The sequence below is a fragment of the Pongo abelii genome, chromosome 6 (assembly GCF_028885655.2).
Source record: "Pongo abelii isolate AG06213 chromosome 6, NHGRI_mPonAbe1-v2.0_pri, whole genome shotgun sequence".
NCBI lineage: Eukaryota > Metazoa > Chordata > Mammalia > Primates > Hominidae > Pongo > Pongo abelii.
In genome coordinates, this window is record NC_071991.2 from 8,751,656 (window position 1) to 8,766,296 (window position 14,641).

General features: G+C 42.6%; 1 protein-coding gene across 5 annotated transcripts in view; it reads right to left on the reverse strand.

The window, feature by feature from the left end:
- SMURF1 (SMAD specific E3 ubiquitin protein ligase 1) overlaps positions 1 to 14,641 on the reverse strand; it is a 116,471-nt gene that overhangs the window by 22,010 nt on the left and 79,820 nt on the right. For 3 of the 5 annotated variants that reach the window (XM_024250422.3, XM_024250421.3, XM_063725642.1), the window contains exons 2-9: positions 12,028 to 12,066; positions 10,824 to 10,932; positions 7,989 to 8,122; positions 7,776 to 7,841; positions 5,354 to 5,429; positions 2,768 to 3,009; positions 1,913 to 1,997; positions 116 to 262 (exon numbers count right to left, since the gene is read on the reverse strand). In XM_024250422.3, coding sequence (XP_024106190.1) covers positions 116 to 262; positions 1,913 to 1,997; positions 2,768 to 3,009; positions 5,354 to 5,429; positions 7,776 to 7,841; positions 7,989 to 8,122; positions 10,824 to 10,932; positions 12,028 to 12,066 — 898 coding nt within the window. Of the gene's footprint in view, positions 1 to 115; positions 263 to 1,469; positions 1,548 to 1,912; positions 1,998 to 2,767; positions 3,010 to 5,353; positions 5,430 to 7,775; positions 7,842 to 7,988; positions 8,123 to 10,823; positions 10,933 to 12,027; positions 12,067 to 14,641 lie in introns of all 5 variants that reach the window. The other 2 variants (XM_054560191.2, XM_054560192.2) reach the window with 1 other exon arrangement.

Below are 14,641 nucleotides of genomic sequence, written 5' to 3' on the forward strand. Positions count from 1 at the left end.
CCATGCTTATTATCCAACCAGCAAGGCAGTCGATACATTCACAAAAATACCAGTCCAAGAAAGCATTCAATTATCAATGAAAGAGGTCAGCAAAAAAATATTTTTAAAGTCTTACTTCATGATGTGGTGTAACCTTGGGTCTGTAAACTGGGTTGTTCGGTTATTATGATCTACAAAATATATCCTCCCAGAAACTGTACTTCTGACTTCCCAGCCTGGCGGCAGTGGTCCAAGTTCATCACAATTCACACTGTTAAGGTCTCTACCAAAATGGAAGATACAGAGAGGTTTGTCCAACTGAGTATGGAAGAATGAGACCAAAAGTCAGCAACAGAAGCCACAAAGATTCCTTATCAAGGTGTCTGTGTCCCAGCTCTGCTAAGATGGACCTTCGTGGTGCTACTTACGCCAAACCTCCACTCAGTCCAGGCCTCTTTGCTGCAAACAGCAGCAACATCCGAGAGATTTAAAACCAAACTTGCAGGCTGGGCGTGGTGGCTCACGCCTGTAATCCCAGTACTCTGGGAGACAGGTGGATCACCTGAGGTCAGGAATTCGAGACCAGCCTGGCCAACATGATGAAACCCTGTCTCTACTAATAATACAAAAATTAGTTGGGTGTGGTGGTGAGTGCCTGTAATCTCAGCTACTCGGGAGGCTGAGACAGGAGAATTGCTTGAACCTGGGAGGCAGAGGTTGCAGTGAGCCGAGATCACACCATTGCACTCCAGCCTGGGCGACAAGAGTGAAATTCCATCTCCAAAAAAAAAAAAAAAGGAAGTTTCAGAGCTTATAACCATGATAAGGAACGGGCTCCCCACGGAATATCATTTCTTATACAAAAGAAGGCCCTAATAGTAGGAAGTATCTTAGTGCTGTCAGAAAACTATCTGAATTCACAAGTGTCATTAAATGTTCCAGGCCAGAAGGGTTTCTTCATTGGAAAGTTCCCAGACAGCACCAAGCTTTTCAGGGCTAAGGGAGATACAGGAACATGCATTCAGAAACTCGCGATTCTAAACAGTTGCAGCAGGACGAGGCATTCTCATTTTCAAATGGGCTTTTTGTTCAACAAGTATTTTCCACTCTAAGAATGATTAATTATTCTCCTGATTAATAATTTCAACACAATCTACAGTCAGAAGGGAGCACAGCTTTACTGACCAAGATGTGTTTCTAATTAACACAAAAGCCTGTCATTTCTAACAGGGGGTACAAAAGAGACACCTCATTCATTTGCAGGTAATATATTTCCAGTCTCATTATAGGTACTGAGTCATACATTAAACATAGTCTTGGAAAATCAGACAGGAAGTTTATTCTCAGATGAAACAAATTATGAATAAAAAGGAACTAAGTATTACCAAAAATCATATTAGGTAGTAATGCTATTCTAAAAGGAAATAAAAAGCAAAGAAAAGGAAAAAAAGAAACTTAACTCTGTTATGGGGTGGGGGGGTCTCTCTAACCTGGGCTCAGATGTATGGCCTTGTAGAAGGAATTCGTATAGAAAAGCTGCATCTCCCCCAGGAATGGTCCCCGAGGGACTGAGGCAATGGGGACAGTAAAGTAGAAGAGAGAAAGGGTAACAGAGTCTTTATATTTCCTTGACTTGTGATGGAAAATTTTAAGCATATAAAAAAATTAGTGATCATAAGGAATCGCTGTGTAACCAACTTCAACAATGATCATGGTCAACCTTGTTTCAAAGGTCAACAATGACTTACGTTTCAAATGTACCCCTGTCTACTCCCCCCACCCCAACTTATCTGAAGCAAATCCCAGACATCAATATCATCTCATTCATCCCTATTTTTAGTTTAAAACAAGAGCAACACATCTGGAAGGTATTGGCTTTTCAAGTCAACTGCTGGAAAGACAGCTGGGCGGGTGTGCATTTCAGGAGGCTTACCTTGGTATCCTGGGGTCGTGCCATGTGCTAACTCCAGTCTGTGTGTGCAAAAAGTAAACTTGGCCCTGGACTGTTGTTCTTTGTTCTACACAAGAAATTAGGGATCCAAATTAGACAAGTTCAATTCCAGGGAGAGTTTGTAACCAACCCTCGATGCCCTCACGTCTGGTATTATCTAAATCTAGATAACACTCCCCTCTTATCCCAGTTCTTCTCTCTGAGGTGGCCGAATAATCCCCTCTTCTCCATCTCGCCCCATGCTCTCCTTTCCAGAGCACTACAGACACCCTCAACTAGCCTACGTGTTACCTTGGTTTGCTTTGGTCTTCGTTTGCCTAAGATTTTCACTTGATTTCTAAACTGGGAGATTTGGAGCAATTGTTGAAAATTCATGATTAGCTAGATTTAGGACCATTGTCTTCCAGTTGTCTTTACACTGCCACAATTATCAAATGGCATAGCCATGCAAACATCTGCACTTTTGGCACAAACAGGCTACTCAAAAAGGGTTAAAGGCCGGACGCAGTGGCTCACGCCTGTAATCCCAGCACTTGGGCGGCTGAGGCAAGTGGATCACTTGAGCCCAGGAGTTTGAGACCAGCCTGGGCAACATGGCGAGACCTATTCTCTACAAAAAATACAAAAATTAGCCGGGCATGATGGTGTATGCCTATAATCCCAGCTACTCGGGAGGATCACTTGAGCTAGGGAGGTCAAGGCTGCCATGAGCCATGATCATGCCACTGCACTCCAGCATGGGTGACAGCGAGACCTTGTCTCAAAAAAAAAAAAAAAAAGGTCAACTCATGGAAACAGGGCAGATGGCACTGGCCACAGCAGGATACATTCTCTCACCGTAGCCTTCGGGCAGTTCCGGGGACTGGTGGCCGTGTGGTCGGTTCTGGGGCGTCTGTAGTGAACCTCGCACATCAGGGTTTCGAAGCCGCTGTGCCTGAAGTCTTTGATCTTGACTTGGGGACTCCACGAACCTGCAGTTCCCTCCTCCAGCAGCAGCACCGGTGCTATCTGTGTAAGGGGCTGGTTCCTCCATGAAGCAGCTGAGCGGCCTCCCAGGCCCCGAGTCTTCATACACCGTTCTGAAAGGGACGAGAGCAGGCAGGCATGGTGTCACCATGGAGGAGTCACAAGACCAGCGCCTTAGGGCTAGTGTCCTAGGGGACACCATCACATACATTCATTTGCTTTCCTTTAATAATGTCCAGTGTTCCAAGGGCCTAGTTTTGTAAAATTCACCATGTGCCACTCAAACAGAAAGACAGACTCTTCTAAGAGGAACAGGCGGCCAGAGTGTCCCCAAGGCCAACTGTACAATTTCACCATAGGGTAGACTGGAATGATTAGGAGAAACCAGCCTTAGACTATGAGGAGTTCGTGAAATGAGATCTCATTTTTCTTGATTTAAAATCACATCCAGGCCAGATGCGGTGGCTCACGCCTGTAATCCCAACTTTGGGACGCCGAGGTAGGCAGATCACTTGAGGTCAGGAGTTCAAGACCAGCCTGGCCAACATGGTGAAACCGCATCTCTACTAAAAATACAAAAATTAGCTGGGTGTGGTGGCACACGCCTGTGGTCTCAGCTACTCGGGAGGCTGAGGCATAAGAATTGCTTGAACCCAAGAGGCAGAGGTTGCAGTGAGCCGAGATTGCGCCATTGTACTCCAGCCTGGGTGACAGAGCAAGACTCCATCTCGAAAATAAAATAAAATCATATCCAAATACTCCATTTTACTTGTTATTTTACTCTATAGTGAAACTGCCGGTTACATAAAATGCCAAAATGCCTTTAGGTACTTTTTAAACATCAATATTCACCCCCTGAGCAATTTTGAAGACAATTTACCTTAATAGGCTACTGTCCCTTAGAAGCAAATACTTTTTTAAAATCTTAGATTGAAAAATTTCAAATATGTATAAAAAATGAGAGACCAGTAGAGTGAACCCCGTGTCCACCCCTCCCAGCTAACCATCATCCAATGTCCACTCTTCCAATCCCTCCCCACCAACCCCAACATTTTATGACTTCATCCTTAAATATTTCCATTATCACAACTAAAAAATGTTCATTAACTTTTTTAAAAAATCAAATACTGGTATTCAGATTTCTCTAATTGTCTCATAAATCAGGATCCAAAGTCCACACCTTGCATGTGTCGCTATGTCTCAAGTTTGTTTTTATATGAATTGTTGACAGGTTCTCCTTCCCTATCTTTGCTTTTCTTGCAGTCTATTTGTTGAAGACCCTGGGTTTTCTGTCCTACAGAGGGCCCCATTCTGGATGTTTGTTGATTATATTCCCTTGGGGCTGTGAGACACATTCCTGGTCCCCTGTGTTTCCAAGAGGTGTGTTAATGTTGGATCATCTCTCTTTTGTGATGTTGTTAGCAATTACTGCTTGTTGGCCAGGTCCATTAATTCATGGGGGACTGCAAAATGGTGACAGTGACCAATGACTGTTCGGCAGTTTGTTTTATTTTTTAGTGTGTTATTTCCCCCGTCATTATGAACCCAAGGATTTTTAATATATTTGATATGTTCCAAATTCATGGCAGTTATAATTCTTTTCTTTTCTTTGAGCCAGGGTCTTGCTGTGTCACCCAAGGTGGAGCGCAGCAGTGTGATCAGGGTTCACTGCAACTTCAAACTCCTGGACTCAAAGCAATCCTCCCACCTCAGCTTCCCTAGCAGCTGGGACTATAGGTGTGTGCCACCGTGCCCAGCTAATTTGTTATTTTTTATTTTTTGGTAGAGGCAAAGTCTCGCTATGTTGCCCTTGGCTGGTCTCAAACTTGAGACCAAAGTCTCTGGCCACCTTGGCCTCCCAAAGTGCTGGGATTACAGGCAGTTATAATTCTTATTGATGCTCAAACTCACCCATCTTTGGCCCATGGGAGCCTCTTTCACTGGCTTCTGAGTCTTTCAGCCACAACCCCAGTTGTTTGTTTGTTTGTTTTTGAGACAGAGTCTCACTCTGTCACCCAGGCTGGAGTGCAGTGGCATGATCTTGGCTCACTGCAACCCCCTCCTCCCGGGTTCAAGCAATTCTCCTGCCTCAGCCTCCCCAGTAGCTGGGACTACAGGCGCCCGCCACCACACCCGGCTAATTTTTTGTATTTTTAGTAGAGATGGGGTTTCACCGTATTAGCCAGGATGGTCTCGATCTCCTGACCTCGTGATCCGCCCACCTCGGCCTCCCAAACTGCTGGGATTATAGGCGTGAGCCACCACGCCCAGCCAACCCCAGTTGTTTTTACAGCTTCCTTTATAGACAAGTAAACTGGTTCACAGTTTTATCCCAACATCCTTTATGCATCTCAAGCATTCTGCAGAGTGACTTCAGGAGGGAAGGGCGCTTTCCTATAGGCCAAAAGGTGAAGGCAGCAGAGAACTCGGCCCGCCTCTCACTGTGGTTATACGCACCCTTCATTTTCTAACAGTCCTCTGCAGTCCACCACCGAGCCGCCGCTTCCTATTCTGTCTCGTGTCTGTAAACTGACTAAAAGAGAAAAGAACGATTTGTGTTAAAACCCAGCGGGGTTTACATAATTATAATACAGTGAGTCATTGCTAATTTAGAATTTATGTACAATATCATAGAAAACGAGGCATATGTGTATGCATACACACATATATTCCTATGCTTTCAAATACGAAGGATTTTACTCCAGTAGCTGCGTGCTACTTGGAATATTCCTTGTAAATGTGGCAAAGAGAAGGGTGCTATGTTTCTCCCGGTCTCCATAAAAATAACAATGCAATATTCAGTCCCTCTAAGTTATTTTCAAGAAGATTTATTTTTTAAGAAGACTTTTTTTGGGCCGGGCACGGTGGCTCATGCCTGTAATCCCAGCACTTTGGGAGGCCAAGACGGGAGGATCGCCTGAGCTCAGGAGTTTGAGACCAGCCTGGGCAACATGGCAAAACCCCGTCTCTACTAAAAATACAAAAATTAGCCGGGCATGGTGGCACACACTTGTAGTCCCAGCTACTCGGGAGGCTGAGGCAGGAGAATTGCTTGAACCCAGGAGGCGGAGGTTACAGTGAGCTAAGATCGCGCCACTGCACTGCAGCAGGGGTGACAGAGTGAGACTCTGTCTCCAAAAAAAATTGAAAATTCAAAAAAAATAATAAAAATAAGAAGTTTTTTTGGGGGGGATTAAGTCTCACTGTGTTGCCCAGGCTGGCCTCAAACTCCTGGGCTTGAGCAATCCTCCCGCCTCAGCCTCAGAGTAGCTAGACTACAGGCATGTGCCACTGAGCCCAGTTTTTATTTCTTAAGAACATTCTGACTTAAGTTTAATAAAGACACAGAGAGGCCAGGCACGGTGGCTCAAACCTGTAATACCAGCACTTTGGGAGGCCAAGGCGGGCGGATCACCCGAAGCTGAGAGTTCCAGACCAGTCTGGCCAACATGGCAAAACCCCGTCTCTACTAAAAATACAAAAAATTACCCAGGCGTGGTGGCAAGCAGCTGTAACTCCAGCTACTCGGGAGGCTGAGGCAGGAGAATCGCTTAAACACGGGAGGCAGAGGTTGCAGTGAGCTGAGATCATGCCACTGCACTCCAGCCTGGGTGACAGAGCAAGACTCCGTCTCAAAAAAATAAATGAATAAAGACACAGAGAGTACTTTTAGTATCTGCAAAGTCTAAGTGAATCTAAATATTTATTCTCTATCTTTACTATGAACAAGACTTTTATAAAGTTATTTTCAGTTACTCATTTTTCTCCCTGGCACATCCCACCACAAAGAAAAAAAGAAATTACACGCAGGAAAGCATTCGGTGAGAACTTTTTCATGATGGTAGATTTCAGGGTGTATGTCTGCACTATTCATTTATCTTGGGTCAGGTCTACACAGGACAATACCTAAAAGATTTAGAGTGAGAATCACTCCAGTGTGCTGCAGAGAGACCTTTTTTTTTTCATTCCATGCAGCAGTGCTTACACGTCAATATCTGAGTTACCCTAAAACACTAATACAAGTGGGTGGATAATAGGATGAGTTATTTAACAGCTAAATCACTTCCAACAGACTGCCTCTAGCCAACACTTTGTAACATTAGCACACTTTAATTTTTCATTCTAAATAATGCAATCTCCTGACTGTACAAATCATATTACATGGAATTCTTCACAACTCTTTGCTTTTTACATATATGATGGGGCTTCCAGAAGAAACTATTTCCCAACTCCTGTATGTGTGGCCACCATTCTTATTATCTACCCTTGGATAATACGGTCAAAAATGTATTGTCCATAAATGTGATGATTAAAATTACATTTAAAATTCTAACCCTAAATTTTTCTGTACCCAAGTCATTTTAACTCAACTTTAAAAGCCAAGAGAAGGGGGCCGGGCATGGTGGCTCACGCCCGTAAGCCCAGCACTTTGGGAGGCTGAGGCGGGCAGATCACTCGAGGTCAGGAGATTGAGACCAGCCTGGCCAACATGGTGAAACTCCGTCTCTACTAAAAATACAAAAATTAGCCAGCCATGGTGGCGCACACCTGTGGTCCCAAGTACTCGGGAGGCTGAGGCAGGAGAATCGCTGGAACCTGGGAGGCGGAGGTTGCAGTGAGCTGAGATCTCACCACTGCACTCCATCTCAAAAAAAAGAAAAAACAGAAAAAAAAAAAAAAAGCCAGGAGAAGGGAATTAGATAAAATAATAAAAACTACACAAGACAAAACTTCCTAGTACTGAAGAGAAGGTCCCATACGTGGTCTGTCCTCTGAGGCCCGTCAGCATCGTCAGTGCCTGTATGTGAGTTCTCAGCGATGAAGGATTGAATGTAAGTTCTGGAAAAGCATCTCTTTACACAGACAAGAAAGTTCTTACCCACTATCTGGCCACGAACTGCATCAGTATCTGAGGGGTTTAGTTTGCATAGATCCAAACGCTGGTCTGTAAACAAACAATTCAAAACTTAACCCAAGGAACGTGAACTAGGGAGGAAGGCAGGAATTCAGTATTCAGCGATCAGAACAGAAAACGATGCCTCCTAAGCTTTCTTTGGTTGCATTAAGAGGCAGGAAAGTGTTTGGTTCTTACATCCGGTATCTTTTAATCTGCTGATGGCATTGGAGAGCAGCCGCACACAGCCCAGGAAGCCAGCTCCCTGTTTCTTGTGAATTTTCTTGTGGTTCCACACGCTAATTGTTATCGAATCCGTTTTCCCAACATATCTGGAAAGAAAGTGCAAAACTCATTTTTAATTGTGTTTTTGTTTTTTGTTTTTTTTTTTTTTTGAGATAGAACCCTGCTCTGTTGCCCCCAGACTGGAGCACAGTTGCGTGATCTCAGCTCACTGCAACTTCTGCCTCCCAAGTTCAAGTGATTCTTCTGCCTCAGCCTCCCGAGTAGCTGGGACTGCAGGCGTGCATCACCATGCCTGGCTAATTTTTGTATTTTTAGTAGAGATGGGGTTTCGCCATGTGGCCAGGTTGGTCTTGAACTCCTAACCTCAGGTGATCTGCCTGCCTTGGCCTCCCAAAGTGCTGGGATTACAGGTATGAGCTACCATGCCCAGCTTTTAATTGTATTTCTGAATTATGATATCTCATTGAGATTTTGTCTTTAAGAAACTTTATAAAATAATGTTGCCTCTGTATTACACATGTAACAGGCATTTAATAAATACGTATCCATTAATTTCAACAAGCTGGGAAGAAGAACTACCTTGCTCCTTATGGAAGGGGCAAATGTAGATAACCACATGATAATAATAATCTTGTAACAGACTTACTATATTTTATTTATTTTTATGTATTTATTTTTTTTGAGACAGAATTTTGCTCTTGTCACCCAGGCCGGAGTGCAATGGCGCAGTCTCAGCTCACTGCAACCTGTCTCCTGGGTTCAAGGAATTCTCCTGCCTCAGCCTCCCCAGCAGCTGAGATTACAGGCACCTGCCACCACACCTGGCTAATTTTTGTATTTTTAGTAGAGATGGGGTTTCACCATGTTGGCCAGGCTGGTCTCAACCTCCTGACGTCAGGTGATCTGCCTGTCTCGGCCTCCCAAAGTGCTTGGATTACAGGTGTGAGCCACTGCACCCAGCAAATTTACTATATTTTAATAGTCGCATAGGACAGTAACATGATTCATAAATTCTCACCAATTAGGTTTGATATAGAATACTGGTTTGTGACAAGGGACTACTTACAAACCTACGGATCTATTCAAAGTACACAAGAGGACACTAAGACATTAAACCTCCATTTACTGTCACTGCAAGTCAACGGAGAGAGGAACTCAACCCACTTACACAGCCTCAGTGTCACTGAAACTGAATCTTAGAATATAATTCTCAAAAATCCCACCCAAATACAGTATAATTTGTATTAATTAAAAGACAATAATCTTTCAGGATTACTTTGATGAAAATATCTTAGTAGGAACATGAAAACATGGGTGCATATAAAATAGTGGTCTTCACAGAGGGGGGCGGTGGCTCACGCCTGTTACCCCAGCACTTCTGGGGGCCAAGGTGGATCACCTGAGGTCAGAAGGTCAAGACCAGCCTGGCCAACATGGTGAAACCCATCTCTACTAAAAATATAAAAATTAGCCAGGCATGGTGGCGGGTACCTGTAATCCCAGCTACTCGGGAGGCTGAAGAACGAGAATCACTTGAACCCAGGAGGAGGAGGTTGCAGTGAGCCAAGATTGCGCCACTGCGCTCCAGCCTGGGCAACAGAGCGAGACTCTGTTTGAAAAAAAAAATTTAATTTAATTTAAAAATAAAATAAAATAGTGGTCTTCAAAGTACAATCCAGTTTTTGAATGAATATAAGAAATTGTCTGATGGCTTTGATCACATAAAACTATATTTTCTCTTGCAGAAAATATATATGTACTAGAAAGCAAAAATTTCCAAAGTCAACAGAAACATACAGTCATAATAATGCATTTTTTAGGCCTGGTACAGTGGCTCACGCCTGTAATCCCAGCACTTTGGGAGGCCGAGGCGGGTGGATCATGAGGTCAGGAGTTCGAGACCAGCCTAGCCAAGATGGGGAAACCCCGTCTCTACTAAAAATACAAAAATTAGTTGGGCATGCTGGCGGGTGCCTGTAATCCCAGCTACTTGGGAGGCTGAGGCAGGAGAATCACTTGAATCCAGCAGGTGGAGGTCGCAGTGAGCCGAGATCGCGCCACTGCACACTCTAGCCTGGGCGACAAAGCAAGACTCCATCTCAAAAAAAAAAAAAAAAAAAAAAATGCATTTTTTAGGTAGAAACTACAACTAGGTTTAGGGTTTTGCTGAAAAACAGTAGCACGTGGAGTTCACAAACTATGGCCTTTTTTTCTGCTAAAATGGCCAGGAGATTGAAAAGTTTGAGGATCACATGTACAAAACCAAACCATAAAAATCTATGAAAATGCCAAATGCAGTCGGGCGCAGTGGCTCACGCCTGTAATCCCAACACTTTGGGAGGCTAAGGTGGGCAGATCACTTGAGGTCAGGAGTTCAAGACCAGCCTGGCCAACATGGTGAAACCCCATCTCTACTAAAAAATACAAAAATTAGCTGGCCGTGGTGGTGTATGTCCATAATCCCAGCCACTTGGGAGGCTGAGGTAGGAGAACTACTTGTACCCGGGAGGCGGAGGTTGCAGTGAGCCGAGATCGCGCCACTGCACTCTAGCCTGGGTGACAGAGTGAGACTCCGTCTCAAAAAGAAAGAAAAAAGAAAGTAACAAAATGCAAGAACTTCCAAGTACATGAATTCTAAAATTAGGCAACGTAGACATTCATTTGGCCATCCGCTTTTGTTATCAATAAAAAGTCATCTTTTTTTTTTTTCTCTTAGGTGTTTCTCGTAAAAGCTAGACACCTGCTTTCCTGCCGCTCCACATGGGGCTTACAGAACATTCAACTCACAGATCATAGTGCTGGTTCCACTTTGGGTCCAATGTGTTTTTCACAGTGTCGGTTGAGTGGCACTGCCCAGACCCATCCACGACAATCTTTGCAAAAGGGTCGGGGAGCCCTAGAGGAGAGAGGAGACCCACACCTAGATGAGACCTCACATCCATCCATGTGACACAGAACACACAATTCGTGTTCTCTAATTTCAGAATAATTTCAATCAGCAAAATAAGTTATGTCTATTGAGCTTTCTAAGAGAGCCTAGTATGCCTCCATACTCAGATTTTTAGAGGGCAGAAAAGAAAGTGACTAAAAAAAAAAAAAAAAAAGGCTTACATTCAAATTTCTATTAAAGTGGGGCTAATTAAGTGGAGGGAAAAGTGTCTGAAAGTAATTGTATTTAGACTTTCTAAAAATTCATAATGCCCCGAAATTTGTTTACTGATCTTTGCCTATCTTATCTATGGAAGCAAGTATTCACCAGGCCTTAATTCGGTAGTTCCTAAATGCTAGAGAATGAATCAGACAGGTTTATTAGATCATACAGGTGGCAAAGTGGACAGTTGTCAGAGATAGAGATGGACACGAGCCGCCACGCTGGAGCTTCCTGGCTACCTGGAGAAAGCCTTTGAGCCTAAGTTTCTTCATCTTGAAAGCACGAATAATACCACTCAAGAACTGAAAGATGTCCTGTGAGGATCAGAAAGTGTGTGAAGAATTTAATGCTGCAGGCACTGACCAGATACTAGTTGACTTTCTTAAGGAGTCATTTCTTCCTTTAGAAAAGGAGTCTCTTATTTTTGCAATTCCTTTAATTATAGGGTGTTGTAAATGTGATTTAATTTATAAAATCTGATTAACAATTGTATGCAAATCCAGCTGTTTTATACAAAAGTATTTCATTCGTATTAGAGCTGAGAATACATCATCCAGCAGAAAGCAATATTCTAATAGGTAGAGAGGCAGAAAAAATTGGGTGTGACCAGAATAGGAAATGAAAGACAGGTTTTGGGGTATGATTTGTAAGTTCTGTATCTTTCAGCTAAGGAACCACTCATGTTGTAGTCAACCGGGAAATAAAGTTTGAAGAACCATGGATTTCTATTAAGTAAAGGGCAAAACTTTGAAGAGAATACACTCAATCTTTTTTTAAAGTTTAAAATTTCAGAAATACATGCATAACATTATAAGAGGGAAAAAATAAGTGTTTACTTACTGAAGAAGTCTTTCTTTGCAAGGTTCTTGGCACATAACACTAAAAACAAAGAAAAATTATTCAGTTTAGCATTAAAGACGAGATTTCCATACTAGCTAATCTATATTTACACCCGAACAAAAACACTCTAAAAATTAGCTTTGCCAAAGATTTGACTTTCAAATCTAGTATCATATGAAACAAAAAATGGACAACCATCTAAAAAGTGTTTTCTCCTCAAACTGAAGATCAGCTATAACAAATACAAAATGCTTTAAACTAAAAATCTTAAACACATTCAGATGGGTTTATCAATATACTTTTTTTTTTTTTTTTTTAAGAGATAAGGTCTTGCTCTGTTGCCCAGGCTGGAGTGCAGTGGCATAATCATAGCTCACTGCAGCCTCGAACTCCTGGGATCAAGCAATCCTCTTGCCTTAGCCCTCCCAGTAGCTAGGATTATAGGCACACGCCACCATGCCTGGCTAAATTTTCTTATTTTTGTAGAGATAGGGCCACTGCACCCAGCCTACCGATATTCTCTTATACTGCATACGATGACATAAAAACCAACTCAAATAAAGACCTGAAGTATTTATCCTTTCAGGTACCGCTAATGACAGAAGAAGCTATGCAGTTTTTTATTCTGATAAATAATACAATTTTGTAAATGTCAACTTTGATATGTTGGAAAATAGTAAGCAAGGGGAAGGTGGTAAAAAAAAATATGGGGGCATCATCAGGGCGATGTGAACAAAAAATGACAAAATGCACGTTAAGAACTTAGCACAGGCTGGGCGTGGCGGCTCACGCCTGTAATCCCAGTACTTTGGGAGGCTGAGGTGGGTGGATCACCTGAGGTCAGGAGTTCAAGACCAGCCTGGCCAAGATGGAGAAACTCTATCTCTACTAAAATACAAAAATTAGCTGGGTGTGGTAGCGCATGCCTGTAATCCCAGCTACTCCAGAGGCTGAGGCAGGAGAATCACTTGAACCTGGGAGGCAGAGGTTGCCGTGAGCCGAGATCACACCACTGCACTCTAGCCTGGGCGACAGAGCGAGACTCTGTCTCCAAAAAAAAGAACTAAGCACAGTGTTGATGTATAGAAAAAATGCAATTAAGGCTCTTATTATTTTATTAATGAGTAATGAGGTAGTATCAATTACTGTTAAGACAGTTTGTCACCAGACCTGCTTGCTACACAATGAAAGTGACTGTGTCAGGGAGACACTGAGGTGCTTTTGTCTTTTGTACTGCTTCACAAATTGTCCTCAATTTTAAGAATATTATGTTTTATTAAGAACTTGTATTTTACAAAAATGTGCTCACATAATACTGTTCTGCCAAGTTTCACTTCATTTTATAAAACTAAGTGAATAATGTCATAAGTGATAAGCTATAGCTTTATCAAGATATATATATTTATATAGATGTATAATCAAGATATATATATAAGATTTTTATATATATATAAGATATATATATTTATATATATATAAAGATTTACATATATATATAAAGATTTATATATATATAAAGAGACAGGGTCTCACTCAGTCACCCCAGGCTGGAGTACAGTGGCACAATCGTGGCTCACTGTAGCCTCAAACCCTTGGGCTCTAGGGATCCTCCAGCCTCAGCCTCTCGAGTTGCTGGGACTACAGGCACACACCACCACACCCAGCTAACTTCTTTTTTTAAAGAGACAGGCTCTCACTATGTTGCCCAGGCTGGTCCCAAGCTCCTGGCCTCAAGCAATCCTCCCAACTTCGCCTCCCAAAGTGCTGGGATTACAGGCATAGGCCACCATGCCCAACCAAGATATAATTTATATACCACACAATTCACCCATTTAAAGTGTGCAATACAGTGATTTTTAGTGTACTCATGAGTGGGACAACTGTCATTACAATCAATTTTAGAACATTTTTATCATCCCAAAAAGAAAGGCCATACCCAGTTTAAACTAACAATCTTAAACACATTATGATGGGTTTATCAATATACTTTTTTTTTTTTTTTCAGAGACAGGGTCTTGCTCTGTTGCCCAGGCTGGAGTGCAGTGGCATGATCATAGCTCACTGCAGCCTCGAACTCCTGGGATCAAGCAATCCTCCTGCCTCAGCCTCCCCGGTAGCTAGGATTACAGGCACACGCCACCCAGCACACTCTGGGAGGCCGAGGTGGGCGGATTACTTCACATCATGAAGTGGTGTTAGATTTTGTCAAATGCTTTTTCTACATGTGTTGAGATGCTGTTTTGGTGTTTGGCCTTTGTCTATTGATACGGTGTGTGACATTAATTGATTTTAAGTTGTTAAACCAACCCTGCATTGTGAGATTAAACTCAACTTGGTCACGGTACACAATCCTTTTAATATGTCGCTATATTCAGTTTGCTAGTATTTTGTTGAGGAATTTCACATCTGTATTCATAAGGGATATTGGTTTGTATTTTCCTTTCCTTGATAGACTATCTAGTTTTGGTATCAGAGTGATACCAGCCTCATAAAATGAGCTGGGAAATATTCCCTCCTCCTCGTCGTCTTTTTGTTTTGTTTTGGAAGAATTTGTGAAGAATTGGTATTAATTCTTCTTTAATGTTGGGTAGAGTTCACCAGTGACGGCCTCTAG